Source organism: Caenorhabditis elegans, chromosome IV, assembly GCF_000002985.6.
Source record: "Caenorhabditis elegans chromosome IV".
NCBI classification, from domain to species: domain Eukaryota; kingdom Metazoa; phylum Nematoda; class Chromadorea; order Rhabditida; family Rhabditidae; genus Caenorhabditis; species Caenorhabditis elegans.
In genome coordinates this window covers 6,574,909-6,600,886 of record NC_003282.8, presented here as the reverse complement: position 1 = coordinate 6,600,886, position 25,978 = coordinate 6,574,909, and the positions used below count along the sequence as shown (strand labels likewise).

At 35.3% G+C, this 25,978-nt stretch overlaps 14 protein-coding genes and 12 non-coding genes across 30 annotated transcripts; 15 read left to right on the top strand and 11 right to left on the bottom strand.

Annotated features, from left to right (window-relative positions):
* Positions 1-365: 365 nt before the first annotated feature.
* On the bottom strand, positions 366-1,140 carry F38A5.8 (uncharacterized protein). The gene is made up of 3 exons (NM_068613.3): positions 1,090-1,140; positions 805-1,033; positions 366-587 (listed from the first exon to the last, which is right to left on the bottom strand). Exons 2-3 carry the CDS (start codon positions 1,003-1,005, stop codon positions 396-398), a joined length of 393 nt encoding a protein of 130 aa, NP_501014.1. The 5' UTR covers positions 1,006-1,033; positions 1,090-1,140; the 3' UTR covers positions 366-395.
* A 136-nt stretch (positions 1,141-1,276) lies between these two features.
* On the bottom strand, positions 1,277-1,847 carry nspb-5 (Nematode Specific Peptide family, group B). The gene is made up of 2 exons (NM_068612.3): positions 1,498-1,847; positions 1,277-1,448 (listed from the first exon to the last, which is right to left on the bottom strand). Exons 1-2 carry the CDS (start codon positions 1,687-1,689, stop codon positions 1,395-1,397), a joined length of 246 nt encoding a protein of 81 aa, NP_501013.1. The 5' UTR covers positions 1,690-1,847; the 3' UTR covers positions 1,277-1,394.
* Positions 1,848-1,942: 95 nt separating this feature from the next.
* On the bottom strand, positions 1,943-1,963 carry 21ur-11751. The gene has a single exon (NR_055890.1).
* A 331-nt stretch (positions 1,964-2,294) lies between these two features.
* nspb-4 (Nematode Specific Peptide family, group B) lies at positions 2,295-2,669 on the bottom strand. The gene is made up of 2 exons (NM_068611.3): positions 2,459-2,669; positions 2,295-2,409 (listed from the first exon to the last, which is right to left on the bottom strand). Exons 1-2 carry the CDS (start codon positions 2,651-2,653, stop codon positions 2,356-2,358), a joined length of 249 nt encoding a protein of 82 aa, NP_501012.1. The 5' UTR covers positions 2,654-2,669; the 3' UTR covers positions 2,295-2,355.
* An 804-nt stretch (positions 2,670-3,473) lies between these two features.
* Positions 3,474-3,494, top strand: 21ur-12717. The gene has a single exon (NR_055889.1).
* Positions 3,489-4,784, top strand: F38A5.6 (BAR domain-containing protein). The gene is made up of 7 exons (NM_068610.7): positions 3,489-3,550; positions 3,597-3,748; positions 3,905-4,099; positions 4,143-4,212; positions 4,267-4,385; positions 4,433-4,585; positions 4,633-4,784. Exons 1-7 carry the CDS (start codon positions 3,541-3,543, stop codon positions 4,723-4,725), a joined length of 792 nt encoding a protein of 263 aa, NP_501011.1. The 5' UTR covers positions 3,489-3,540; the 3' UTR covers positions 4,726-4,784.
* 21ur-10664 lies at positions 4,304-4,324 on the top strand. Its single transcript, NR_055888.1, has one exon.
* Positions 4,306-4,326, top strand: 21ur-13689. The gene has a single exon (NR_055887.1).
* Positions 4,785-4,946: 162 nt separating the features above from the next.
* On the top strand, positions 4,947-5,411 carry F38A5.22 (TransThyretin-Related family domain; the record flags this gene model as incomplete). Its single annotated transcript, NM_001306888.3, has 1 exon — positions 4,947-5,411. One exon carries the CDS (start codon positions 4,947-4,949, stop codon positions 5,409-5,411), a length of 465 nt encoding a protein of 154 aa, NP_001293817.1.
* A 504-nt stretch (positions 5,412-5,915) lies between these two features.
* On the top strand, positions 5,916-6,334 carry nspb-3 (Nematode Specific Peptide family, group B). The gene is made up of 2 exons (NM_068609.3): positions 5,916-6,127; positions 6,179-6,334. Exons 1-2 carry the CDS (start codon positions 5,933-5,935, stop codon positions 6,230-6,232), a joined length of 249 nt encoding a protein of 82 aa, NP_501010.1. The 5' UTR covers positions 5,916-5,932; the 3' UTR covers positions 6,233-6,334.
* A 23-nt stretch (positions 6,335-6,357) lies between these two features.
* Positions 6,358-10,527, bottom strand: irld-7 (Receptor L-domain domain-containing protein). Its single transcript, NM_068608.7, has 10 exons — positions 10,498-10,527; positions 8,054-8,256; positions 7,933-8,007; positions 7,777-7,886; positions 7,132-7,338; positions 6,967-7,087; positions 6,803-6,921; positions 6,694-6,761; positions 6,583-6,613; positions 6,358-6,536 (listed from the first exon to the last, which is right to left on the bottom strand). The coding sequence occupies exons 2-10, from the start codon at positions 8,196-8,198 to the stop codon at positions 6,411-6,413; spliced, it is 1,002 nt and encodes a 333-aa protein (NP_501009.2). The 5' UTR covers positions 8,199-8,256; positions 10,498-10,527; the 3' UTR covers positions 6,358-6,410.
* On the top strand, positions 8,426-8,446 carry 21ur-12199. The gene has a single exon (NR_055886.1).
* On the bottom strand, positions 8,807-9,191 carry nspb-2 (Nematode Specific Peptide family, group B). The gene is made up of 2 exons (NM_068607.3): positions 8,974-9,191; positions 8,807-8,922 (listed from the first exon to the last, which is right to left on the bottom strand). Exons 1-2 carry the CDS (start codon positions 9,166-9,168, stop codon positions 8,869-8,871), a joined length of 249 nt encoding a protein of 82 aa, NP_501008.1. The 5' UTR covers positions 9,169-9,191; the 3' UTR covers positions 8,807-8,868.
* Positions 9,741-10,153, top strand: nspb-1 (Nematode Specific Peptide family, group B). Its single transcript, NM_001028019.4, has 2 exons — positions 9,741-9,988; positions 10,038-10,153. The coding sequence occupies exons 1-2, from the start codon at positions 9,794-9,796 to the stop codon at positions 10,089-10,091; spliced, it is 249 nt and encodes an 82-aa protein (NP_001023190.1). The 5' UTR covers positions 9,741-9,793; the 3' UTR covers positions 10,092-10,153.
* Positions 10,485-10,505, top strand: 21ur-9193. Its single transcript, NR_055885.1, has one exon.
* Positions 10,488-10,508, top strand: 21ur-14342. Its single transcript, NR_055884.1, has one exon.
* Positions 10,528-10,732: 205 nt separating the features above from the next.
* On the top strand, positions 10,733-12,703 carry lec-11 (Galectin). 2 transcript variants are annotated; one of them, NM_001028020.6, is made up of 5 exons: positions 10,733-10,774; positions 10,824-10,912; positions 11,399-11,597; positions 12,198-12,333; positions 12,402-12,703. In NM_001028020.6, exons 1-5 carry the CDS (start codon positions 10,751-10,753, stop codon positions 12,650-12,652), a joined length of 699 nt encoding a protein of 232 aa, NP_001023191.1. In that variant the 5' UTR covers positions 10,733-10,750; the 3' UTR covers positions 12,653-12,703. The 2 variants fall into 2 exon arrangements, 1 of the variants encoding a protein (NP_001023191.1); NR_131549.1 differs by having other exon boundaries at positions 10,751-10,774; positions 11,399-12,333; positions 12,402-12,652.
* Positions 12,701-15,016, bottom strand: dnj-11 (DnaJ homolog subfamily C member 2; the record flags this gene model as incomplete). The annotated part of the gene is made up of 6 exons (NM_068605.7): positions 12,701-13,361; positions 13,412-13,774; positions 13,831-13,968; positions 14,023-14,558; positions 14,604-14,880; positions 14,933-15,016. The coding sequence occupies 6 exons, from the start codon at positions 15,014-15,016 to the stop codon at positions 12,990-12,992; spliced, it is 1,770 nt and encodes a 589-aa protein (NP_501006.1). The 3' UTR covers positions 12,701-12,989.
* A 470-nt stretch (positions 15,017-15,486) lies between these two features.
* F38A5.2 (TraB domain-containing protein) lies at positions 15,487-18,148 on the top strand (the record flags this gene model as incomplete). 2 transcript variants are annotated; one of them, NM_068603.7, is made up of 9 exons in its annotated part: positions 15,487-15,582; positions 15,634-15,679; positions 15,751-15,978; positions 16,034-16,332; positions 16,388-16,513; positions 16,558-16,695; positions 16,741-17,055; positions 17,104-17,213; positions 17,742-18,148. In NM_068603.7, coding segments are annotated over 9 exons (1,359 nt in total). In that variant the 3' UTR covers positions 17,743-18,148. The 2 variants fall into 2 exon arrangements, with proteins under 2 accessions (NP_501004.2, NP_501005.2); NM_068604.7 differs by having other exon boundaries at positions 15,757-15,978; positions 17,742-18,142.
* Positions 18,149-18,182: 34 nt separating this feature from the next.
* odr-8 (Ufm1-specific protease) lies at positions 18,183-21,051 on the top strand (the record flags this gene model as incomplete). 2 transcript variants are annotated; one of them, NM_001028017.4, is made up of 12 exons in its annotated part: positions 18,183-18,340; positions 18,497-18,671; positions 18,716-18,897; positions 18,949-19,143; positions 19,189-19,285; positions 19,332-19,489; positions 19,537-19,636; positions 19,684-19,833; positions 20,109-20,290; positions 20,336-20,432; positions 20,478-20,646; positions 20,697-21,051. In NM_001028017.4, 12 exons carry the CDS (start codon positions 18,227-18,229, stop codon positions 20,845-20,847), a joined length of 1,770 nt encoding a protein of 589 aa, NP_001023188.1. In that variant the 3' UTR covers positions 20,848-21,051. The 2 variants fall into 2 exon arrangements, with proteins under 2 accessions (NP_001023188.1, NP_001023189.1); NM_001028018.2 differs by having other exon boundaries at positions 18,269-18,340; positions 20,697-21,047.
* A 433-nt stretch (positions 21,052-21,484) lies between these two features.
* Positions 21,485-22,673, bottom strand: C43G2.3 (the record flags this gene model as incomplete). Of its 2 annotated transcripts, NM_068601.5 has the most annotated exons (5): positions 21,485-21,674; positions 21,722-21,930; positions 22,278-22,349; positions 22,398-22,598; positions 22,646-22,673. In NM_068601.5, 5 exons carry the CDS (start codon positions 22,646-22,648, stop codon positions 21,527-21,529), a joined length of 633 nt encoding a protein of 210 aa, NP_501002.2. The 2 variants fall into 2 exon arrangements, with proteins under 2 accessions (NP_501002.2, NP_001368384.1); NM_001380282.1 differs by lacking the exons at positions 22,278-22,349; positions 22,398-22,598; positions 22,646-22,673 and having other exon boundaries at positions 21,527-21,674; positions 21,722-21,900.
* Positions 22,674-23,785: 1,112 nt separating this feature from the next.
* On the bottom strand, positions 23,786-23,911 carry C43G2.25. Its single transcript, NR_055883.1, has one exon. It is a non-coding gene; the product is annotated as an Unclassified non-coding RNA C43G2.25 (non-coding RNA).
* On the top strand, positions 23,786-24,112 carry C43G2.27. Its single transcript, NR_055881.1, has one exon. It is a non-coding gene; the product is annotated as an Unclassified non-coding RNA C43G2.27 (non-coding RNA).
* On the bottom strand, positions 23,944-24,101 carry C43G2.26. The gene has a single exon (NR_055882.1). It is a non-coding gene; the product is annotated as an Unclassified non-coding RNA C43G2.26 (non-coding RNA).
* Positions 24,113-24,274: 162 nt separating the features above from the next.
* Positions 24,275-24,295, top strand: 21ur-6496. The gene has a single exon (NR_055880.1).
* A 1,519-nt stretch (positions 24,296-25,814) lies between these two features.
* 21ur-6599 lies at positions 25,815-25,835 on the bottom strand. The gene has a single exon (NR_055879.1).
* Between the last annotated feature and the right edge of the window lie 143 nt (positions 25,836-25,978).

The following is a 25,978-nucleotide window of genomic DNA, read 5'->3' as shown; positions in this document are numbered from 1 at the left end:
ATGCATTCATAAATTTATTAATACAATTAAAAAACTGAAAAATAATGAGAAAATTCGAAGAACACATAAACTTGTGGAAAATCAACAAATTATTTGATTGTCCGAGAGTACACGATGGTCGCTCATTTGCGCGCGGAATTCAAATTAAATAGACGCAGAGATTTTGGCGCTTCAGGGGTTCATAGCGCTTTAAAGCGTTGAGATTTTTGAAAAAAGCATGGTCATTTTAAATATGTAAAACTTTTGTTTATGTAAATACATGTAAAAGTTTTACATTTGCGTAAAGAGCGTTACTGTAAGGTTACTGTAAGCTTAGTAATTTTTCAGGAAACTTTTGAAAGATGTGAGTACAAAAAAATTCCCCATAAAATCTTTATTCAAACTCGGCAGTACTCTTAATTAGACTCTTCCATCAACTTATTCTCAATCCATGGAAGTCCGCCCTTACTTGCAGAAAGGAGAACTGGAGTCGATATGGCGATCACCATAACAATCAGGAACAAAAGAGTCGCCACGTGGCAAACGTCACACGAGTTTGGTCTGTGCTTGATCGAAACTACATCATGGTGGGTGCTCTCCATATTGCTCTGAATTTATATAATATTGATGTAAGCAAAGAGGAGTTACTTTCAATTAAAAAAAAAGGCTTTTTTGAAGATTCTTGTTTTGAAGAATTTAACAAAATTACAGAAACTTCTGGGACTTTTCTGTTAACCAATACTCATGTCATACTATTCTTTTCAGTATTTTCTCAACAAGAAAAGCTAGATCGCTAAAAAAAGCCAAAATCATTAAAAAACCAACCACTTCATACTCTGAGGCGTTTGTCCTTTTTCGATGTTTTCCGGCTCTGGTCGTCTCCGCCGCACTTGATCCAGAATCTTCATCCTTTTTAACCTTTGGAGTGACTGCGAGTGGCGATGGAGGAACCATCGTGGGCATCGGTGATGCAAGAGGAGGCACCGAATAGACGGGACCAATTACTTCGTATCCATCGTCTGCCATTCTTTTTTGATAGACACTTTTACAAATTCTGAAATAATTATGTGGTTAAGTTCTAAAATTCTGCTTGAGAAGCCCGGAACTTACCTTTAAAATTTTCGTTATATATGAATTTTAATTGATAAATATCATACAAAGATAGGAATATTGATTTTTTATTATATATGTTCAAAAAACAACATTTCGGCTTTTAGAACATTTAAGGTTGTTACGTTGAAAAAATATTTTGTAGTATTTTTAACCACATTTTTTAATTAAAAATTTTGTGTTAAGATTTTTTGTTTTTAAGTGTTTATTGCTGTGGAATAATTTTAGGGCTTCACAAATAAAGTCAGATAATTTATTTTGACATTTCAAATAGTTCTTATTGTGCATATATTTCAAATGAGAGATCATTGATTATTTGTCAATTTCTGAGTTGGAGCAGAAGATGGTGCTTGTTGTCCCTGAATTTATAGATATTTAAATATTGAATGCTAACTGATATCTTATTACCTTATTAGATCCCCATCCATAATATGCAGTTGGATAAGCAGCAGCTCCATAAGCATAAGCATATGGATAAGCAGAAGCAACTGGAGATGAAGCATAATAATATGGAGATGATACAACAGGAGTATATAAAACTTGACACGATGAAATACAGAAAAGGGCAAAAATCATGACAATTGTGGATTTTTGGAACATTTTTAGATTTTTCAGGTGAGACTCGGAAGTGATTGGAAAATTGAAAAGTTACCGCTTATATAACGTTACCGCTTTATATAGACGACGTTACCGCTTTATATAGACGACGTTACCGCTTTATATAGACGACGTTACCGCTTTATATAGACGACGAGTTTTATGTGAATCACACATACGATAAAATACTTCGAATGATGTTTGCTTAAAAAGGTATGGACTGTCATTTCAGGCACACCTTGAACTCTCTGACTAACTGTTTGGTATAGACGAATTATTGGAGATGGGGAATTGGAACACAATTATATTAACTATGAAACCGTATTAAAATTACCGTTATTAAATATTCCTGAATTACTTCATTTCTTAAAGATTTACTCTGTTATACATAATTAGCATTAAAAAAAACGAATGTGAGTTCAATCTTTGAGAACAGCTATGAAATTCACCTAAACCTCAAAAATCCTCGGACATGGTCCAAATGAAATGTGTTTCAAACTCCAGATTCATTTTTTGCATGCTGCTTTTTGAACTCTATAGAAAAACCTTCTTGATAATCAAACCATACGGTAAAGACACATTAAAAATAAATAACATTAACACAACTAAAATGGAAACAGTTTATTCGGTGGTTCATATAGTACACATATTCCAAAATGAAATATCTCTTTACTGATTATTTGTCAATTTCTGTGTTGGAGCAGAAGATGGAGCTTGTTGTCCCTGAATTTATAGATATTTAGATATTGAATGCTAACTGATATCTTATTACCTTATTAGATCCCCATCCATAATATGCGGTTGGATAAGCAGCAGCTCCATAAGCATAAGCATATGGATAAGCAGAAGCAACTGGAGATGAAGCATAATAATATGGAGATGATACAACTTCAGGAGTATATAAAACTTGACACGATGAAATACAGAAAAGGGCAAAAATCATGACAATTGTGGTTTTTTGGAACATTCTTAGATTTTTCAGGTGAGACTCGGAAGTGATTTGGAAATTGAAAAGTTACCGTTTATATACGATTGATGCATGTTTGCATAGACTCTTTGCTTAACAAACTTACTCTTGACACTTTTTGGATTAAAGATGCTATGAGACTAGGCCGTGAAGAACCAGAGAATCGACCATCCAGTAGCAAATATTCCCAAAAATAATTTAATATATGTAATTTGAAATCCAGGAAAAGTTTCAATCTAATTAAAAATATTGTTTGAACAAAAGTTTTAAGGTTATTTAGGTAGGAAAATTCCCTTTTCTGAATCTTAAAAGATCGACTACTCTTGCTTTCAATTTGGGTAATTCATCAAAATGCTGTAGTGAACAAGTCGATTTTTTTCAATTCTCATTTTCTTATCAGCGATCTTTGAACAATGACATGATCAATTCCAAAATGAGAAACAGTGTTCCGAAAGGAAAAGTGAGTTGCTTTTTGTGATGAGCATTTGTGAACTTTTGGATTTAAGTTGAATCGAAGTAGGTTTTGAACACATAGGCATACAGTTAGGCAGATATGTTGGTAAGCACGTAGGCAGGCATGAGGCAGGCACCTGCAAAATGGAAGATACCACTTTGATTTCTCTGGTCCTGTTTTACGCAACGATCCTAGAACGGACGGCAGGCTTAGCAGTTTTTTTTAATGAAAAAGTTCTAAAAACGTTTGGTATTGGCACATATAAATAAAACTTGTATTTAAAAATATAAACATATAATAAATATTTAAAAGTTCATAACGTGTTTCTTTTTGCTAATTAAATAAATCTATCTAATGCCACGTTATTTTGATTCAAAAATTATTTCCAAATTGATTCATTTCACCTTTGAATCGTAATCGATCATAGTGCAAAATGGAGAAAAGTGAGTTTTTAAATACGTATGCATAAGACCTGAATGATATCTTCAGAAACAAATTGCATTCAAAATGAAGAGCAAAAGAAGGAAAAGGAACTTATTGCTGAAAAAGCAGCAAAGGCTGGATTTGTCAACCGACTTTATGTGAACATCGGACAAAAAGTTGGAGTTGTCGAGCTGACTAAGTTAGAGCCACGTTTTGAGGTACTGAATTGAATTGAACTCATTACTAAATGTCTCTGTTGGCGACAACAGTGTATGTTTAGTAGTCTGTATATTCAGTAGTAGCCAATCAAAGGAGGTCGTGCCTCGCGAACGACCGTTCTAAAACACTTTTGAATCATTATAATCCATTTTCAGAGGAACATCGATAAGCTCACCTCCTACCACAACTTAATCTACAAAATTGTGAATGTAATCGAACTTCAAGTTCAATTCATGCCCAAGGCAATGGCAAAGAAAGCAGTTTTGTGTGCTCCCGGCGAGAATCCATGGGAAGTTCTTGGAGGATGGTTGAATTATTTGGGAAAAAATCAGTTTGATGGGCAACATTCTGTAAGTCGTAATATTTGAAACATTTCAAATAATAATTCTTCAGAAAATGCTGGAAAAATACAGTAGCGCCTGTGGAAGAATTGCTCAAAAGGAGATCCAGGTGCAGAAAAGAAGTGAGCATTTCAAATAATTCAAACACAAACATCTAAAATAATACACATTTTCAGCTCGTTCTCATCTGATTAAAAAGATGCGTTTGTACACTGGAGAGGAAAGTGAGATATTGAATTCGAACGTAGAAAATTTGAATAACTTGCTCCATGCAATCGATGATTCTCGTCACCATGTAAGTGTTTTTTTCGGATAATACGTGGATCAAGTAACAATTTTCAGGTGAAGTCTTCAAAAACCACGAAAGAGGTGAAAGCAAAAGGCGAAACGTATCGTAAAGCCATCAATGCTTTCAACGAAACGGCAAATGAAGTTCAAGCATTGATTGACGAAGTTGCAATGGTTGTCCCACTTCACGAAAATGAATTTCTGAAGGTATGATATCTACCAGAGATGCGAAGTCAAATAACATATTTTACCAGTTTTCACGTGAAGCTTCGGTTTACCACGACACTGTACACAATTCTCTGAGCGAAGTGATCTTCCGTCTTGGTTATCATGTCAAGAAGCATTGAGACCTCCGAGTTTTTTTAGAAATCTTTCTGTGAAATAAAGAAATCACCGCTTTGAAAAATATGTTCACAAATATTGTGTAAAAACAATATGTCAATGTTTTTTTTTGAGAAAAGATCTCGAGAGCAGATGTTGTGGGACACATAAAACTCTTACAAAAAGGATGAGAAAGTGCTGATTTATGAAATATATTCTTCATTCCCAGAATAGCTAAGTCATTGAAATGCAAAAGTTACCTCTTTTCATTCTAATTTTATTTTTGCCCATATTCCTTACAACCAAGCCAACTGATTTTTCCGTCCGAATCACTGGACGATTGATTTGCCACGAAGAACCATATGCTAACCATATCTACATACCATTTGACGTGTTCTATGAAAATGTATTGTTTCATGGAAATTATTCCACGAGATGGACTGATAAGGATGGAAATTTCGATTACTCATGTTATGTGAAGAACGTTGAAAGATATATAATCACCCCCTATATTGTGATTTTTCATAGATGCTGGGAGCGGAAGGTGGTACCACATAGATGTGATCGCATGATCGTATGGCCAATTCCACCAATGAATCTCACATTCAACAGTATTATTCCTGATGATAAACGGACTTTCCACATAGGATTATTGGAGTTGAGATATAAACATCAAAGGGAGGTCGTAAAGAAGTGTGGTTTACCAGGATAATAATTCTTGTTTGAAATGAATTTCTTGAAAAATAAAGTATGTCGTTCATCGATTCTTGCAGTTTCAACAAAGTACGTATTTCAGCGCACATAGTTTTATAGTTTCAAAAATTTCAAACTCAATAGTTGCCGAAATATCGAACTTCCGATAATTTTCGATCACCACTTAGTGACCACTACCCTTGCTACGCAATACAAAAAAATTTTCTGTTTAAATGCAGGTGCACTTACGGGTTTTGTGATTTCTTCTGATTGTATGAAAAAGTCATTGAATATTATCTGAACTGTTTCTGTTGAACTTTTTGTAGTTCGGTTGAGCAAACCTCGCACTTTGTGCAACATTTAATACAAATAGAACACCTGCAAACTGACTAGTTATTTATCTTCAACCAAGTGCATGAGTACGTAAACTTAGAAACTTTTCTATTAAAAAAAGAGCAAGAGAACACAAAGAAACACTTATAAAAGCGGTAACTTTTCAATTTTCCAATCACTTCCGAGTCTCACCTGAAAAATCTAAAAATGTTCCAAAAATCCACAATTGTCATGATTTTTGCCCTTTTCTGTATTTCATCGTGTCAAGTTATATATACTCCTGAAGTTGTATCATCTCCATATTATTATGCTTCATCTCCAGTTGCTTCTGCTTATCCATATGCTTATGCTTATGGAGCTGCTGCTTATCCAACTGCTTATTACGGATGGGGATCTAATATGGTAATAAGAGAGATCAATTAGCATTCAATTTCTAAATATCTATAAATTCAGGGACAACAAGCACCATCTTCTGCTCCAACTCAGAAATTGACAAATAATCAGTAAAGAGATCTCTAATTCTGGAATATGTGTACTATACGAACCACCGAATAAACATTTTGAAGCTGATTTGTGGCAGGTTTTGCTAATCATCAGCTTTATTTTAAACACAGTAATTCAACACAGATACATAAAAACACTTTTATTTGAAACAAATAATGAAAGCTATTAAAAGTATCCACAATCATTTAACTATTGAAGTCTCGTCCTTACTTTCATCCTTGAATACCTTATTTTCATTCAACAGTTTCTCAATCTGTTTCATGAGTTTAACCTGATCGGTGCACAAGTGGAGAACATCAGTGTCGAACTGAAAAATTAAGGATCAAAATCACAAAAATGACAAAAAAACTGACCGCTAAAGTGACATCATTTGGAGTTTGTAGTCTGAAAAAATTGAAATTAGGATGGAAAACACCATCAAACTCATAGTCTGATTTAAAAAAGAGTTGCCACAGTTCACTTACAGTAGCTCGGCTGCCAGAGTTGAATCTCTCATTTTCATCAAGCAATCAATCATTTCTTGCTCCTTTTTCTAAAATTATATTTATTTTTTGTATTATAATATGCCCGTACCTTCACACGATGCTCATTGACTTCCAGCATAATAAAATGATGAGTGAAAACAATGATGAGCAGAATAGAAAGAAGAACATATGGCCACAATTCGTATATTTTTGAACGAACAATATATTCTGCAAGTATTTAGACATTTGATTCATAAAATTGTGTAATTTTACCTTTAGGTGGCTGGAATCGCTCAAAATCTGTGCTATTGTTTGTCACCTTTTTAAAAATGTTATACTGTTTTGGATCGACTTTTATTTTTTGATTTCCTTCGATAATAATATGCCTTTGGGACTATAAAAATATTGATGAAATTATAATACACTAAAACCTCTTACCTTATGCTTAACAATTTTCTCGAGTTGACGAAACTGTAATTGAATCAAAAAAAGGTTATTTTCAATCACCAATGAAGCTTTCGGACGATTTTTGACATTTGAATCGCCGGAAAATCCAATATTGTTAAGATTAGGAAGTCCAAAAGCAAGGATGGTGGTGTTTCTCAAAACAAGACTTCCTTGTATTTGACGGATTTCTATCATACTCTGAAATTAAGAGATTGGGTTGTTTTTTAGCGAAACTTATTGAAAAACCGACTATATTTGGATCTCGTTTAAAGGTGGAGTACAGGGCTGTGCGACAACCGAGATGTTTGGCAACCGGCAATTGCCGAAATTGCCGAAGCTAAAAAATTTCGGCAACCGGCAACTTGGTTGCCGGTTGCCGCACAGCCTAGGTGGAGTAGCGCCAGTAAGAAAAATGTTAAAAGTTACTCCTATAGTACCAAAATAATCAAATTTAAAAATCGTTTTTAATTATCGGCGGCTCCCAAAAAAGTGACAAAACCTGGGTTAATTTTCAAAAATTCATATAAAATTCAGAAATTTGTTTTCAGTTCATATTTTTCTAAATGTTTAAATTAGTTCTTAAAAAACGTAGTTTTCATACTGCCTTATAATAATTTAAAATTCAAGCCGAAATACCTGGAATAAGTTCGCATCCTTATTATTTTCCAAAATCACATCTCCTTTTATATTCTGACAATCTGAGGTTCCTCTTCTAAATTTCTTCTTATCGGACCACAAACAACATACTATAACTTTAAGCGATTTTCATGAAAAAAAAAAAGATTTTCTCACCTGGCCATTTATATTTCTCCTCACATAAACCCCAATCCTCGGACTCGAATTCACGTGGCCGTCTTCTGTAGTTATCTGAAATTTTTTTTCAGTTTATTAGAGTATTCAATTTCAAAAATACCTTGTCGATATTTATCTTGTGCTTCAAACATTGCTCTGAATAAGCTCTCATCGTCTTCTGGAGTTGGGAAAGGTGGAGCACCTGATTGAATAATGGTGACACAAATAAAAGCTTGTAAAAGAAGAATAATATGAATAGGACGCATTTAAAGTATGAAATTATTCTATACAAATTTTTAGACTTGGATCGAAAATATTTGTTTTAAAGCCACACAGAGATGGGCGGCATAAGAAAATAAAAGAGTTCACGTTAAGCATAGGAATGACTTTTTTTTAACTAGGAAAGCTATTTGAAAGTGTTTTAATTTAAGGAAACAACAGTTTCATGTTCCATGTTGCCATTATGTTTTTGAAATTTCATCTCAGAATTTATTGTCGGAAAAGTCGTTATAATATCAAGAAACAAAAACTCTCAAAAATAATATTTATTATGAAAAGTATAAAAATTTATAAGGAAAGTCTTTAATTTTTGTTAAACCCAAATTATATATCGTGTAGGCTGGAAGTTTTGTTATACAAAACTGGCAAGAAAACTTCGCCTCAAACTAGAAAATTTACTTTAAAAAAGACTAGAAAATTTCAATTACTTATTTCATATCAAAAAAAAATGTTCACACAATTCAAGAGCCCTCCAGAGACAGGTATAAAATTTAGATTATTCCATCAGAAATCTTAATATTTTTCAGTTTTCTTCAGTTAGTTCTTTAACTTGTAATACTCTAATTTCTCGTGTCATTTTAAATTCACATGTGAAAAATTCAAAACAGTTTATTCGGTGGTTCGTATAGTACACATATTCCAGAATTAGAGACCTCTTTACTGATTATTTGTCAATTTCTGAGTTGGAGCAGAAGATGGTGCTTGTTGTCCCTGAATTTATAGATATTTAGAAATTGAATGCTAATTGATCTCTCTTATTACCTTATTAGATCCCCATCCGTAATAAGCAGTTGGATAAGCAGCAGCTCCATAAGCATAAGCATATGGATAAGCAGAAGCAACTGGAGATGAAGCATAATAATATGGAGATGATACAACTTCAGGAGTATATATAACTTGACACGATGAAATACAGAAAAGGGCAAAAATCATGACAATTGTGGATTTTTGGAACATTTTTAGATTTTTCAGGTGAGACTCGGAAGTGATTGGAAAATTGAAAAGTTACCGCTTTTATAAGTGTTTCTTTGTGTTCTCTTGCTCTTTTTTTAATAGAAAAGTTTCTAAGTTTACGTACTCATGCACTTGGTTGAAGATAAATAACTAGTCAGTTTGCAGGTGTTCTATTTGTATTAAATGTTGCACAAAGTGCGAGGTTTGCTCAACCGAACTACAAAAAGTTCAACAGAAACAGTTCAGATAATATTCAATGACTTTAAAATACAATCAGAAAAAAATCACAAAAAGGGATATTTTGCTGGAACCTCGAACCCGTAGACGCACTTGCATCTAAACAGTTTTGATGAAAATACATGGTAGTTAGTAGCAGAGTTAGGTAATAAAACCTTTGCACGGATGAACATGGTAAAACAATAGAAAAAAATGAGTCAATGATTTAAATGATTTCTTTAATAAATCAAAAAATCTAAATACAGAAATAGTTTTATTGCAACTTTAATCCAAAAAGTGTCAAGAGTAAGTTTGTTAAACAAAGAGTCTATGCAAACATGCATCAATCGTATATAAACGGTAACTTTTCAATTTCCAAATCACTTCCGAGTCTCACCTGAAAAATCTAAAAATGTTCCAAAAATCCACAATTGTCATGATTTTTGCCCTTTTCTGTATTTCATCGTGTCAAGTTTTATATACTCCTGAAGTTGTATCATCTCCATATTATTATGCTTCATCTCCAGTTGCTTCTGCTTATCCATATGCTTATGCTTATGGAGCTGCTGCTTATCCAACTGCATATTATGGATGGGGATCTAATAAGGTAATAAGATATCAGTTAGCATTCAATATCTAAATATCTATAAATTCAGGGACAACAAGCTCCATCTTCTGCTCCAACACAGAAATTGACAAATAATCAGTAAAGAGATATTTCATTTTGGAATATGTGTACTATATGAACCACCGAATAAACTGTTTCCATTTTAGTTGTGTTAATGTTATTTATTTTTAATGTGTCTTTACCGTATGGTTTGATTATCAAGAAGGTTTTTCTATAGAGTTCAAAAAGCAGCATGCAAAAAATGAATCTGGAGTTTGAAACACATTTCATTTGGATCATGTCCGAGGATTTTTGAGGTTTAGGTGAATTTCATAGCTGTTCTCAAAGATTGAACTCACATTCGTTTTTTTTTAATGCTAATTATGTATAACAGAGTAAATCTTTAAGAAATGAAGTAATTCAGGAATATTTAATAACGGTAATTTTAATACGGTTTCATAGTTAATATAATTGTGTTCCAATTCCCCATCTCCAATAATTCGTCTAAACCAAACAGTTAGTTAGAGAGTTCAAGGTGTGCCTGAAATGACAGTCCATACCTTTTTAAGCAAACATCATTCGAAGTATTTTATCGTATGTGTGATTCACATAAAACTCGTCGTCATTCTTTTTTCTCTTATCATTCCATTTCAACTTCCACATTTCTTTCGAAACTGCACCGATAAAGAATTGGCATAAAAGTCTACCATCTTTCCGTTTTCGTTTCGAGTTTCTAATTCGCAGCTTTTCATCAAATAAATAATGGTTCACGTCATTGAAAATCCAGTGAGTCATTAGTTTATGAGCTTATTTGTTCTAAAGTAACTATTTTCAGCCAATTCCATTGACTACACCAATCTATGAGGGAATGAGAGAACATTCATCTGTGGAAATTCATGGAGAAGTATTTCAAGGTCCACAGGGGTTAGTCAAATTCAAAAATTAATTATTTTAGAATCAGGGTAATTTGTTTTAATTACCATATTCCAAATTTTTCGAGTTTCACGGGTGTGCACCTTTAAAGAGTACGGTAATTTTCAATGATTTCTGAACCCATTTTCGAATAAAAACGTATTTTTCCTTTTGAAAAACTTTAATACTAAAACAGTTTGAGATCACGGGAGAGGGGTTATTAAGGAACCACCATTTCATGAGAATGCCTACTTTCTGGCGCGAAAATAGCGACAGCAGAGAGAGTGAAGAGAGTGCCTTCGCTACGAGATATTCCCGCACCAAAACGGTAGGCATTCTCATGATCTGATGGTTTCGTAATAGAAGTTACAGTAATCTTCAAAGGCACTCGTTTCCATTTAACAAAATATCGTCGTGGCGAGACCTGAAGCCGTATTTTAAGAAAAGAAATCACGACATTTTGCACTTGAGTAATAGATAACCTTTTCAATATTACAGAGGATTCACAGTCGAATTTCCCACCAAAAATGGAGTTGCTCTTCATATATCGGTTCGAATGGGTTCATATGGTCAAAATGTGATTGTATTTAATCATTTACAAAGAGGAAGATGGCATCGAGAAGAACATCATCAGAATACAATCATGTTTGGCCGACCATTTTGTATGAGAATTCATAATGAGCACAGAAAATATTCGGTTGGTTCTTCTATTGTTCTGTAATCCACAGGGTCTCATTTGAGGCAAACTCGGCCGTGTGGATTTACGAGATGGTCTCAAAAACGTTCAAAAACTCTCCCGGCTTCTCATCCATGTTCGAGTAATAACGTCGATCAGAGCCATATTCAGTAGACGTTTAAAAATGAGAATTTCGCCACATCTTACACGCAGGGGTCTCGCCACGCGAAGTGACTGTATATCGTGTCGAGCTGCTCGTAAATTGACACGAGCTACAGTAACTCGGTTTCAGCGTGGCGAGACCCATGCGCGTAAAATATGATGAAATTCGCAACTGTAGATGCCTACGTAATAAAACAAATTTAGAAGTTCTAAGTAGATTTTCTTTTTCGTAAATATTGTGAATACATATTACCTTTTTGCGTAAAAAAACAATTTTCAACCCAAAATCAAGATATCGGGTCCTGAAACTTCTCAGCTACCGTACCCACGAGTGTGAAAGACTTTATGTTAAAACCTAATTTCTCTAATTATTTGAGTTTAGAATATCAGATTATTGAACACAGATAGTTTTTTTTTATTCAAACAATATTCTCGTAAAAACAATCAATTTAATTCCAGATCCACGTGGACGGACATCACATCGGACATTATCATCATCATAAATGCCCAAAACGAATCGTTGCAATGACTGTTCGAGGAGATCTTCGAGTTGGAAAAATTCATTTCGAAAACTTCAAACATCATAACGGAGGAGGTTGGTTTTTATCTTAATATTCTGGGGATTTTTTTTTGTTTTTTGATTTCCAATCTTAATAATTCTAGGTACTGAAATCGGTGTAATGCAAATGCCTGTTGCTCCAACTCCGATCGTTGTTGCTCAACCACCGCCTCCAATGATTGTTCCCCAACCACAGATTGTTCCGGTTGTTCAGCAAATTATGCAACCAATGGTTCAACCCATATATCCAAGTGTTCAACCAATCGTGTATCCAACTGCTACTCCAATCATCTATACTCAACCTGAAGTTATCTACATGGACGGTTATCATCACCACCGTCACCATCACTATTGAAATTTGTACTTATTGTGAAAATGAATGAATAAATGAACATGACAAATTGATAGGGACGCACCGTTCATCTAATGTTCATAACTGAGACATGAATATTGAGCACTGCAGAAAAAGTTTGATGACAGAAACAAAAAAAAAAGTACATAGTACTACTGAATTTGAGTTGGTCAAGAGTCAAGAATGATTAAGGCTTTCAAGAATAAATGAATAAATGAAGAAAAAACAATATAACGAGCTAAAATGTGATGGGAACGGAAACAAGAGTTATGGAGGAGAAACAAGAAATAATATGAAGGGATGAGGAAGATTTAGAGAAGATATTACTTGGACTAGAAGATCATTTCTTATTTTTAACCATTTGAACGAGATACTTGAAACGACGAATGCAGGCTTTTTTGGACTTTGTGCCAACTTCTGTTGAGATCTTTTCCCACCGCTCGGGATCACTTGACTTATGCTTCTTGATAGCGTCCTCTAAAGTTTTCTGTTCGGTTGCTGACCAGACATCCTCATCTGGTAGCGCAGTTCCTAGCTGATTTTGAGTAGTTGATGGTAGCTTGACGTTCATCGTTTGAACAGCTTTGCATTGCTTGATAACCTGTTTTTCAGTTTTTGGTGGTAAACCCGTAGAATCCTTGCGATGCTCGTTAATGTAATCGGCAATTTGAACCCATCTCTCCACGGTTCCAGGTGGGAATGTGTTTGAAGCCTTTAAAAATATGAAAATTAATTAATGATTTCCAATCGTTTATGTCTTACCTTAACCAATAATTGAATCTCTTCACTAGTCCATGTCTCCTTGTCGGCTTGCTTTTCATTTTCTTTGTTCTTATCCTCAGTGATTGTGACCTTTGCTCCAGCAGCTTCTTTCTTCAGAATTTCAGCATCTGTTAGCGCAGTTTGAATTTCAGAAGCAATTGAAAGTGATTCGACCTTCTCGCACAGCTCTCTGAGTTGATCAACAGTGAACCCAATGCAAATCCGCTCAATTCTTTCCATTTCAGTGAGCTTATCGCGAGGATTCTCCGTCCAGTGGCCAGCTTCATCAGCGAGTTTCTTCAGACGCTTACGCTGCTGAGACATAGCTTTCTTGGCAATATCACGCTCTTTCTTTTCTCTCTCCTGAAAATAATAGTTAGTATTTAAAAATCGACAATATTCTGGTGTATTGTGCTCACTCTTTCTTCCTTTGCTTTTCTGTCAGCTTCCTCTTTCTGCTTAGCTTCGGCTTCTTCCTTTTCACGCTTCTCACGGTCGATAGCTTCTTGCTTTTCACGGATGGCTCTTTGCTTATCTTCCTTTGCTTTATCTTTTTTCTAAAATTTAAAATTGAAAATCCGGCAAAGTTTAGGCAAAGTTTATAGACTTACCGCTTGCTGTTCCTTCTTGAACTTGATAATTCTAGGATCCTTAGCATAAGCTATATCAACCAACTTTCTAATTCTCTTCGCCTCTTCTTTCCGCCGTCTTTCTCTTTCTGCCTTATTCTGTTTCTCCATCTCTCGTCTTTCGTACCGATCTTCTCCTCTTTCCTTGTCTTCTTCGTCCAAATACGAGAACTCGCGCCATGACTGGAAGTTAAACCAAAAATCGTAGAAATTCTCGACATCCTCCCGGGTCGCATCTGATTTACCAAGTTCTGGCACTGGCTTGATATTGGACCATCTGGAGTTTAATTGGAAAACTGGAGCAAGTTCGTTATAAAAGTTATTATGGTTGATTGATTTCTCATTTGGAATAATATCGTTGAATTTATGATCGACCGAATCGAAAGCTTGACGTTTGACGTCAGACATTCCAACTTGTTCATAAGCTTTTGTGATACAAGTAAAGTATTCTTCCTTCTCCATAACAATTCCACGATGCTTCTTCTTGTCCGGGTGATGCTTCAAAACCTTTTGACGATCTGAAATAATTCTCTTCAAAAAATTCTCACTTCATTTTAACTTACAACAGAAACGAATTTCGTCAGATGTAGCTTGCCATCTGAGCTTCGACAATCCTAAAACTTTGTAGTGATCCTGATTTTTGCAGTCATTTGGATCCAGCTTCATCAAGTACTTTTCATATTTTTCATTATCAGCATCAAAAAGATCTTTTCTCAATTCAGCTGGCTCTTCAGACGACTTTTTTCTTTGCTGTTCCGTAACAGGCTTTGCAACAGGAGAGTTTTTATAGATTGGAAGCGTACAGTGGCCCAGTGTGAGTTTATCTCGAATAAGGCGAGTCTGAAAATGTCAGTTAAGAAATATTTGCGGACATAGGTGATAGTAAACTCACTTCATAGCATATTCCGGCTGGCTCAAAAGCTCTGCTTCGAGCTGTGAATCCATAAATTGCAACTTGTAAATTGCCCGTAGTCATCTATAATTATTAAATTATTTTGAGCCTACTTTAGTCCTAAAACGAAATAAAAGAACATAATCAGCCTAGAAATTTCTGTTTTCTTTTTAAATCGCGTGACCACAGTTGTTCATAAAAGATTTTCAGCAACGAAAGAGAAGAAAAAGGGACATAATCTGAGAAATAAAGCTGAAAAACTACTGAAAATAATTGCGGGGGATTTACGAAAGAAGAAATCGTGCCATGGTTGCAAAATGTCGAGTGCGGCGCGGTTTTAACCGAGTCACAACATAAATTATGGAGACGGAGACACAATGCAAACGCGCTTCGCTGGTCTTTTTTGTTTTTTTTTCTTGTAACTTAAAATGGAAACCTGGAGTGATTTGGATTCATTTTAATTGTTTTTCAGCTTTGTAAGCTCCGCTTTGTACGCGATTGTATGAAATAAAACATGTTATAATTTCAAGTTATATCCAAAATAAGGTTTTCAGATGTCAGAGTCATCGTCAAACTTGAATCCAGATGGAACTGAGTTTCCAGACCCTAATGACGTGCCACCACCATCGGAAGATCAATTGACTGAAGAGGTATGCTGAAATATTACATTTGTAAAAATTATTAACAATCTCCATGTTCAGGATCTATTCCGGATGCGTTCTCTGACAATCAATTCGAAAAAAGGACGTAAGTTTTTTTTCATCGCTTGAAGTTGTTTGGAAAGATAATTATTTTTAAAATATTTAATATTTTTTTAGTTTCAGTTGTTGGTGGTGCAAGTGAGACAGCCGAGCAGTCCATCATATCACTCGCAGATTCGACTTCAAATTTTGATGAGCATGTTGGAGATGATGCCGAGTTGGATTATGAGCTGGAACAAGCTCCTGAAGCAACAGAAGATGGTGCAGTGGTGAACAATCCTGTTTGTGGAGGGTACCATTTCGGAAGGAAAAGAGCAGATGACTTCGTCCCAAATGCCAATACAGGTTTCTTAAAACTCCAGTTCGATGTAACACTGATATCTATATTCTATAATTACAGTAACAGTGCTCAAATGGCCTACAAATCTGGCGATTCCTCCACGCAACCCCGTGCTGAGCGATTCTGATGAAGAATGGAAGAAAGCGATTCTCGACTCCACCATTTATCTCATCGGTACAGCTCACTTTTCAAAAGAGTCGCAGGAAGACGTATCCAACACAATTCGTGCTGTGCAACCTGATTTTGTCATGCTTGAGCTGTGTCCATCACGAATTTCAATCATATCGATGGATGAGGCTCGGCTTTTGAGCGAAGCGAAAGATCTCAACTCTCAAAAAATTATTCAGACCATGAAACAAGTGAGTTCTCATATTTTTGTTGTTGTAATGTTGTAATATTTTCAACTTTTTTAAGAACGGCGCGATTCAAGGAATTCTGCACGTTCTTCTCCTGTCAATGTCAGCGCATGTAACACGTGAACTTTCCATGGCTCCCGGAGGAGAATTCCGTGCTGCTCATCGTGCAGCAGTTGCAACTGAGGTTTGAGTATTTAAAAAGTTTTATTTACAAAGTAACTATTTCAGAATTGTCGTGTAGTTCTCGGTGATCGTCCTATTCAAGTTACACTTCAACGTGCACTGGCTTCTCTCTCCATCTGGCAAAAAATTCGCTTCTTCTTCCACGTTGCATTTTCACATCGTGAGAAGATAACTGCAGAAGAGGTATTTAATTATTCAACCTTTTCCAAAAATATTCCAAAATTATAGGTGGAACGATGCAAGCAACGTGACCTTCTGGAGCAACTTCTCGCCGAGATGGCTGATGATTTCCCACAACTATCCCAAATCTTTGTGGAAGAGCGTGATGCCTACATGACGCATGCTTTGCATATGCTCGTACACCGGAACTCAGTCGAAAAACGTGCACAATGGCTTCGTGGAACAACTGGGCAACAATTTCAACCGTTGACAGTTGTTGCTGTCGTTGGAATCGGACATACTCCAGGAATTGTTAACAAATGGAATACAAATATTGATTTTGATCCACTTATGAACATCCCACCACCAAGCCTCGGAACAAAGGTAAATTAATCTGAAGTTATTTTAATTCTTTCATTTCTTTATTTCCAGGTTTTCTCCACTGGCGTCCGTATTGTTGTCTGGGGATCTTTGGGATATTTGGCTTATCGTGGAGGACGTGCTATCTTCAATCGTGTTAGCACATTCATAGAGTCTCGTTGGTAGGTTGGAAATTTTTGTTTAAAATTTAGTTTTGGGAATGTTGAAATTAAACGATGAAATTAAACGTGAATTTTGCAAAATCAAGGTCGCACAGAGAGAGGCAGCGCGTAGTTTTGCAAGCCTGTGGCATTGTTTTCCACCGTTTTTTGGTGGTTTTTTTTCGATAAGTTCTCAATTTTACTGGTTTCACTATTTTTTCTAATGAAAATGTTACCTAATTCAATTCTCATACGATTATGAGGAAATTTCATGTTAGATTTGTTGTAAAAACGAAGTATTCTCACAATCTTATGGGAATTGAATTAGATACATAATATTTTTATTCAAAAAAAAAGAAGGAAAAACCGTACCACAGGGATGAGAAATTACGCGAATTACCAACTCCCCATTCAAAGAATGAAATAATAGCAAACCTAATCTCATTTTCGTGCTTCTCCCGTCTTCTCTCGTTATTAGCTTTTCTGGTATCACCTGCTCCGCACAAGTTACCCATGACAACCAACCCACTAACTCGTATATCTTTTCAGAACAACTCATTGATTGAAGCGGGCACAACAGCATAGCAGCCGTCTACATTCGATCTACAGGCGTTTTCATCGTTATTTTGTTCTTTCCTAAAATGTTTATGTCTAATTATTGGACTTTTAATCGCTTTTTCTTGTAATGTGATACGATTTCTAGGGTGTAGATAGGTTGAGAATTGAAACAAAATTTTTCTTCTCCCATTTTTTTCTAAACTATCCTTTTCTGTTAAATGCCCAAACAAATTGCAATTTATTTATTAGTCCCACCCGCTTCTTCCGTTTATCGATTGATTTATTCTCGTTTTCTTTGTAAAATACACAAATAATTTAAATTATTCATCTCTCTATTGCAAAATCCCCTTCTACAAGTCCCCATATTCAGCTCGCTGGTCGTATAAATGACACATTTCAATATTATTCTCTCGTGATTCGTGGTAATATCCATAAACTATTATTATCTTTTGAAAGGTGATTGGAAGAGAAGAAGAATGACGAATTCTCAAACTGTCTCACTAATTGGACCAACTCAGATGGCTCCACAATCAACACCTCCACCTCCTGTGAATGAATTGTGGTTTATTGATGCGCAGGCAATGTTTCAGGTAATTTATGTGGAAATGAGCTATGAAAGTTTTAAGAAGTGCTGAAATTATTCGATTTTCTATACTAGTTGAAAAACGGAAAAAAACGAAATAAAATCTGAAAACACTCCAAAATCAGTCTTGCGAGATAAAAGATTTCACACGAAATATTTTAAGAATTACGCCAACCTCCGCTCGTTCTCCAAATCCAATGCCAACGAAATTAATACGACAATTGGCGGATTCGTTTTCGGACGTAAAGCTCGGAAACAGGTTATCCATGTGCTATTCGCCTACGCTGAAGATCTGACTGAATCGAACAGACAATTCTTGGAGAGCTCTCTGTCTGCTGGTAATTAATGGAATAATATTATTAAAAACTGAGATTTAATTCAGATATTGAACTGGTTGGAAACTTGAATATTGATGGACAATCACAGATTCTTCCTGGCGGGCAGTTCACCCTTCAGCTGACATCTCGAATGCTTGAAAATCGAAGTATCAGCGAATTTTTGGATATGAATGTGATGTTCAACAATGAACATGTTCTTATGGAAGGAGCTAGTTGTGTCAGCAGAGTACGTTCCCATAAGATCTTTAAATTATTGAATAAAAACGGTCCGTTTCAGGTTGGATACGAGTGGTCACTTCGAGCAGGTCGTGAACAAGAAGATGTCAAATCTGCTGCCGAACGTCTTTCAATGGCTTCTTTTCGTTTCACATATCTAAACGCTGAACACGGGTTGGTGATCCGTGAGCAGAAGCCAGAAGCTGCTCAACAGAAGTATCTTGATAAATTCTCGAAAGGCGCTGTACCATATAAGGTTTGGAAATACTGTCTAAAATTAATATGATTGACGGAATTTCAGGATGTTATCGAATTCACTGCCATGCAATCTCTCACTAGGGATACATCTAATGATACGGAAGATCAAAAGCTGGTTCCAACAGTTAAGGTTACCAAGGGTAAAGAATTTTGTTATTTTATAAAGATATTAAATTCGTAATTTAGATAACAAACATTTCACTCGGCTCGTCACAATTGGTGAGGTAGTTTTCCCAGCGTTCTTTGGAGATTCTTCACTGGATTTGTACAAACGATCACGTGAGGCATTCAATAGAAGAGCTAACAATACAATGATGGTTACAGTCAATGGAATAAGAGCTGGGGTAAAAATTGAAATGTAATATTTTTTATATCGATTGATATCTTGCAGCGCGGAGTAACAACGACCACATCTGCAACTTATCTTCCACCTGGATGGGTTTCTCTACTTCATCTCCAACTTCCAACTAAATGGACGGACAATGAACAAAGTATTCATAGAAAGCGTTTCAACTTCTATAAAAATTCAATTTTCTAGGAAATTACCGTATTCGTCTTCACAAGTTGTTCAACTTGCCATCATCTAAGCCAGTTCTTCGATTGTCTCAAGCGTTGGCTCTCCACTCAGAGAGTGCTCGTTTGACCAACAAGAAGCTCATTCGAGAGCCACATTTGTCTATAACAAATTGTATGTTTAAAAATGGAGTACCGAAATTTGAGGCATTGCTTTGTTGGACCCAAAACTACAGAATTTCGTAATGAGACATCAAATTTTGCCAACTTGACAGACCCGGAAATTGCGGAAGTTTGAATCATCAAGTTGTCAAAATTCGAGATTTTAGCTGAAAAAAAAACCGCATTAACTTTTTCTTTTGAGAAATTTTCAGAACGTTTCATAACGAAATGCGGAAGTTTTTGGCAATTTTGGGTCTAAACAAGCAAAGACTCAGAATTAATTTTCAGATCAACCAGTTGGTGAAATAACCACTGTAAATGGGCCGTACAATTATCATCATTACATGCAAGATGGAATTGATGATAGTGGATGGGGATGTGCATATCGTAGTTTCCAAACTATCTGGAGTTGGTTCATTTTGAATGGATATACTGATAAACCTGTGCCAAGTCATCGGGAAATTCAGCAGGTTGGCTTAAGCAGATTTCAATTGAAGTTGTTTTATTTGTTGCAGGCGCTTGTTGATATTCAAGACAAGCAAGCGAAGTTTGTTGGTTCACGACAGTGGATTGGTAGTACTGAAATCAGTTTTGTGCTCAATGAGCTACTCAGTAAGTAGTTGTTGAGTAATTGTATTTAATAGTTAAACATTTCAGAGTTAGAATGCCGTTTCATCGCTACCAACTCGGGCGCAGAAGTTGTCGAAAGAGTTCGTGAACTTGCTCGACATTTTGAAACATCTGGAACTCCTGTTATGATCGGAGGAAATATGCTTGCACATACTATTCTTGGAGTCGATTTCAATGATACCACTGGAGAGACTAAGTGAGTTTTTTTTTTTCAAATTGGAAGTATAGCAACACAATAATTTCCAGATTCCTCGTTCTTGATCCTCATTACACTGGCTCCGAAGATATCAAAACAATCACTTCAAAAGGATGGTGTGCATGGAAACCAGCGAGCTTCTGGAGCAAAGATCATTTCTACAATATGGTCCTTCCTCAACCGCCTAGCGATGCTATTTGAGTGACTTTGTATTACCATGCCTATGAAAAACAATGCATTATATATCTAAATTATTGCCAACCTTCTACCCATTTACATTGTAATTCCTATATTTTTTTAAACCTGGATTAGTCCTTTCTCGTCTGTGATTAATTTATTTCCTCTATAGAGAAATGCTTTCTATAGCCCAACCAACGTTTTTTGGGAATAAAAAATTGGTCAAAAGTTGAGTACAAGTCAAGCATGGCGATCTAGAAACATCGAATTACCAATTGTTGGTTCTTCAAAAATTTCATTTTATTAACCATACGCAACTTTTGCGGGTTGTTGAGCTAAAAGAACTGTGCCCGGTTTTCCTTAAATGCAAATGGTACGCGCCTTTAACCGAGGACTGTAATTCCAAACTTTCGTTACTGCGGAATTTTTCATTCGATTAAAAAAACACTTTCTATTTATTAATAGTTAAATTTTATCAAATCGGAAGAAATGTTATATTATGAAAAATAAATGAAAATTCGGCAGCAAAAAAATTTTGAAATTACAGTACTTTTTCAACGCTCGAAAATTTGTCGTATCGAGACCATGTAACGTATTCTTGCGCAAAAATTGAAAGGTATTGTTTTGAACGAAAATTGTACACAATTCAATCCAACGAATTCATTTTTCAGTCATTTTATTCACAAAACATAAATCCATCAAATTAAATTGCTTCGCCCAATTGATCCGGTTCGAAATACATTCGTGCCCACTGGGTTAGTTGTCCTCCGAGTGGTTCAGAAACATAGATACCATGATCAGCAATCAATTCTTTAGGCCACGATTTGAAGCAAGTTTGGAAATCTTGATTTCTAAAAAGCAAATTGTTAAGTATTTCAAACGGCTTCCTAACACTCACATATTCTTACTTAGGCCATTGACGATGATTTTCTCAATAGCAATATGCTGGCTGGGATCAAACTTTTGATCTTTCAAGTTATCCAAACTGATGAATCGACCCATTTGCATTGTATCCGCTTTGTAACGGTAATCAACTTGGCCTGACAACATTTGTTTTATGGCACGAACAGAGATCATCGTCACCGTTGAATCGACAGGTTGACTTGACTAAAGTTTTTGAATAACTACCCAGACGCGAAACTTTTCGATCTTTGTTCAAGAAGTACGGTATCCGGTCTTGAGACGACAAAGTTTTTTAAATACAAAAGTGTGCGAGCCTTTAAAGAGTACTGTAATGCCAAACAATTTGGTAAACGTGGGTTTTACTTCAGGTTTTTTAAATGAAAAATAATCTTATCTAAAAAAATATATTAAAAATCGTTGAAAATTCCGCTGGAACGAAAGTTTGAAATTACAGTACCCTCAAAAGGCGCACACCTTTTTTGCATTTAAGAAACAATGTTCGTGGTGAGACCGGGAACCGTATTTCTGACGCAAATAGCACAGAAATATACCTTGGTACTTTGACATTTAAACTTGTACGTGCCAGTTTCAAATTTTCCCTGACAAAGATGATTTCCAACAATCTGAGAATAGATGAACGTCAGTCAGAAGAGATAATCTCTCAACAAAACCTGTCTCAAGTTATTCCCATTTTTAGGTCCAAGTTCCAGAACACGAGCATGAGTGATTTCGAGATATTTTTGTCCATTTTCCAAGTATTTCTTACATTGCCCATTTGGATCAAACATTTTGATTTCCATCGTAACAGCTGCATTCAGAAATTGAGCGGCTGAAATGATCAAACCAAGAGCTAAAAGCACATGATTCGAGAACTGAAATTTGAAGATTTTGGAAAGAAAGAAATATTAATAAAGCTCACCATTTTGAATCACACTTCTTCAAGTGGACTTGATACGGGAATAAATTGATTTTTTGATCGAACGGATAAATCTCGGGAAATATTTTTTTGTACCATGTCTTTCACGTGTGAAATTTCAAAATTACTTTTGAGCAAATTTTCGTCAGCGATGTGTGCATCCTTATGAACCTATCGTGAATTAAAGGCAAATCCGGAGGGTGCCTCTTTCCTTCAGTCTTGTATAAATTGTTACACTCTTTTACTTCTATTCTTGCAAAAACTGCGTTGTAAAATTGTTCAACAATCCAGGAAAACTTTTACAGAATTGGTAAACAAAAGAAGTCAAAAATGATAGAAGTTGAGTGGATCGTATACTATTTTAAAATGTCAGTCGGTAAATATACAGAATTTAAATATATTCTTGTTGTTGATATTGGTACCTTGAGGAATACGCACTTGGAAAACTTTTTTCATGTATAAACACTTTAATGTGCTCAACATGTCTTTATAAGTCTATTTTCAGAATATAAACTTCAACTGGTGCACCATGTTTATAACTAAATTGTAAGAACATGAAACATATTTCAATTAAACCAAAAAAATTTAGATACCGTATTTCCTCTATTAGTCTTGCATGCAAGACTAATTTTTAGTCTAGACTGCAACACTATTAGAGACTGCAAGACTAATTTTCGATTGGCCCGTAGCGGTGCAAGACTAATAGAGGAAATAAGGTAATTATTTAACAATGTATCCCACCCAGTTTTATCCAGCTATTCTTTCATATGTGATTTTAAATTCCTGAACTGCACACGTCGTACAAAAAATTCACTGGCTCTGATAAGAACGTCATCTCAATCAGCATCCAAAATTCAAAGAAAAAGCTGACTTGTATCCAAGAATCATGTTGATCTACTTTTCCACGAACCTATATAACCTATTGAGACAATGTGCTATAACTCGAAGATATTTCGGAACTTTATCCTTTTGAATATTGATTGAAGGATTTTTGAGTATGGAAAAAAACTTCAAAATCCAAATTGTTTTCAAAGATAAAAATTGTATTAGTCTTTTACTCTTCAACATTTTCAATATTCCTTTTTTAGAATTCTTCATCCCTGTTTCACTGTACCCATCTATTCCTCTTCAAAACTATGTCCTCTCATTATACATAAACGTACACATAACTATACACCTATACCATCTCCATATTCATAGACATAACATGAATCAAAGAAGCGTAGACATCTGAGGGATTGTTGGAAAATTTCGGCGACCGAAGGAAGGCAAGCGCCGCCGTCACCGTTTTGTAAAACGCAAGAGAGGGAGAAAGAGATATAGAGAATCAGAGTTCGAAGAGAAATAGTTGAAAATCAAGAGAGCGTTGAGAAGTGGACAACATCGGGAGAGAGGGGTCTCACCCGCGTCCCGTCCAGTATTGTCTAAGTCTCTCTGATTTGTATATTATTCCCTTGATCTCTAACCATTTCTCTTTTCCCGCCGCTTCAGTTCCGTCCGGAAGGTTCTTCGTTCTTGACTTGCCACCGCAATATAGCACACCGACGATTCGTTTTGAAATTATTTTTGGATTTTTTTAAAAACTACTGTTTCATGGAAAGTGTAAAAGTAGTCTAGAATATAAAATTTCGATCAGTCTTGAGGACCCGAAAGAGTTTTGCTAATTTTGAAATAACCTTAACATTTTTATGAAAATATGTTTACAATGTTGAAATTTGTAAAATCTGTACAAACTTTAGTTAAATTGAATATATGTAGTCGACTGCAATACTAATAAAAAACATACAGTGTGCTGTTTTAACCAGAAATCGGAGAAAAAACTGCCACCAATTTTCTGTAAGCACACTAAAGCTGAATCTGAAAACATACAGTAATCCCGTAAACCTTCTTCCAATTTCTATCACCGAGCCCAAGTCCAGTTTGCTCTTCCTCCAGATCCTCCCTCACATTTTCATTGCGTGTGTCTCTGTTCAGAAACAGAACAGGCAGTGACAACAACACAATAGGATTCCCGTGTCATTGTTGACAGACGGTTGGTGCATATTTTCTCTTTCTCTGTCTCTCTCTCTCTCTGTCTCTCTCTCTCTCTCTCTCTCTCTCTCTCTCTCTCTCTCTCTCTCTCTCTCTCTCTCTCTCTCTCTCTCTCTCTCTCATGTCATGATGCTTTCTATGGATCTGTTGGCAAACATCATTTGACCAGCCTGGAATGGTCAGGGAATATTTTATAAGTTAGGCGAAGGTTTCTGAAACCCCTTACAAGTTAGGTAAAATTTAGACACTTTTGAATACTATTAAGAAAATATCATAACTGAGGCCCGCCCAGGGATGCGGGATAATTCTGCAAAATAACCAGCCGTGTGGTTTTTCCTTCCAATTTTTTTCGTTAAAGTTCAGTGATTGAATATTTAAAAATATTTGATTTATCTGAAAATAACTATCATTATAGTTGGAAAAAGTCAAAGAGTGCTCAAAACCCGTCTGAAAGTTGGAAATCACAGGGAAAATTCTGTCTGATATTTTTGCGGCACTTTTCAACTTTCAGGAAATTTTTTATGCGTTTTCCAATTTATCCAACCAAAATAAAAACTATTTTCGTATAAATAACACGTTTTCTATATTTTACCATCCAAATTTTAATAAGATATATATATTATCCAAACATGAAACATTGGCTCATTTTGTAGAATTGCTATTCGGCGAACTTTAAAATTTAAAATTTTTAATACCTGAATTCGAAAAGCTACGAATATGAAAAGTGCAATAATAATTTTATGTCGGCACCCAGTCACTTTCCATTTGGACATTTACTTGTAAAAAACAAAGACCTCTACTTGCATTTACCTCGAAACGTAATCGGGAAGGCAAGGATGAGGAGGTCACTCATTCAAAGATTTCCGCTTTTTTTTTTCATTTTTTCACTGTGTTCACATCAAGGTCGTTGATCATTTAGTGAGGAAAAGTTATTCACAATGAGTCAGTATTTTAGTTTTTAAACGTTTTTTTTATAAAAAAAAGAAACTTCAGGAAACGTTGAGTTGTTTTGATTATTTTGACGGCTACCTATGGTCGCTGTTTGCAAATTTTGGTTCTAGTATTTAGTACTATTTCGGCTAAAAACTACTTTTTCCGATTGTAAAAAATTAAATAATTTTTGAAGTAAAATCTTCTACATTTATTTGAACTAACTACTTCACTCCTTAGTAAAAATGTTGAATATATTTAAGAAATTTTTGAAACAGAAATTTTATTTTATTTTTCTGAATTAACTGGCGCTCATGAAACAAGTTCAACTTTAACTTAAAATTAAAATATTAAAGTTTGAAAATTTTGGCACCG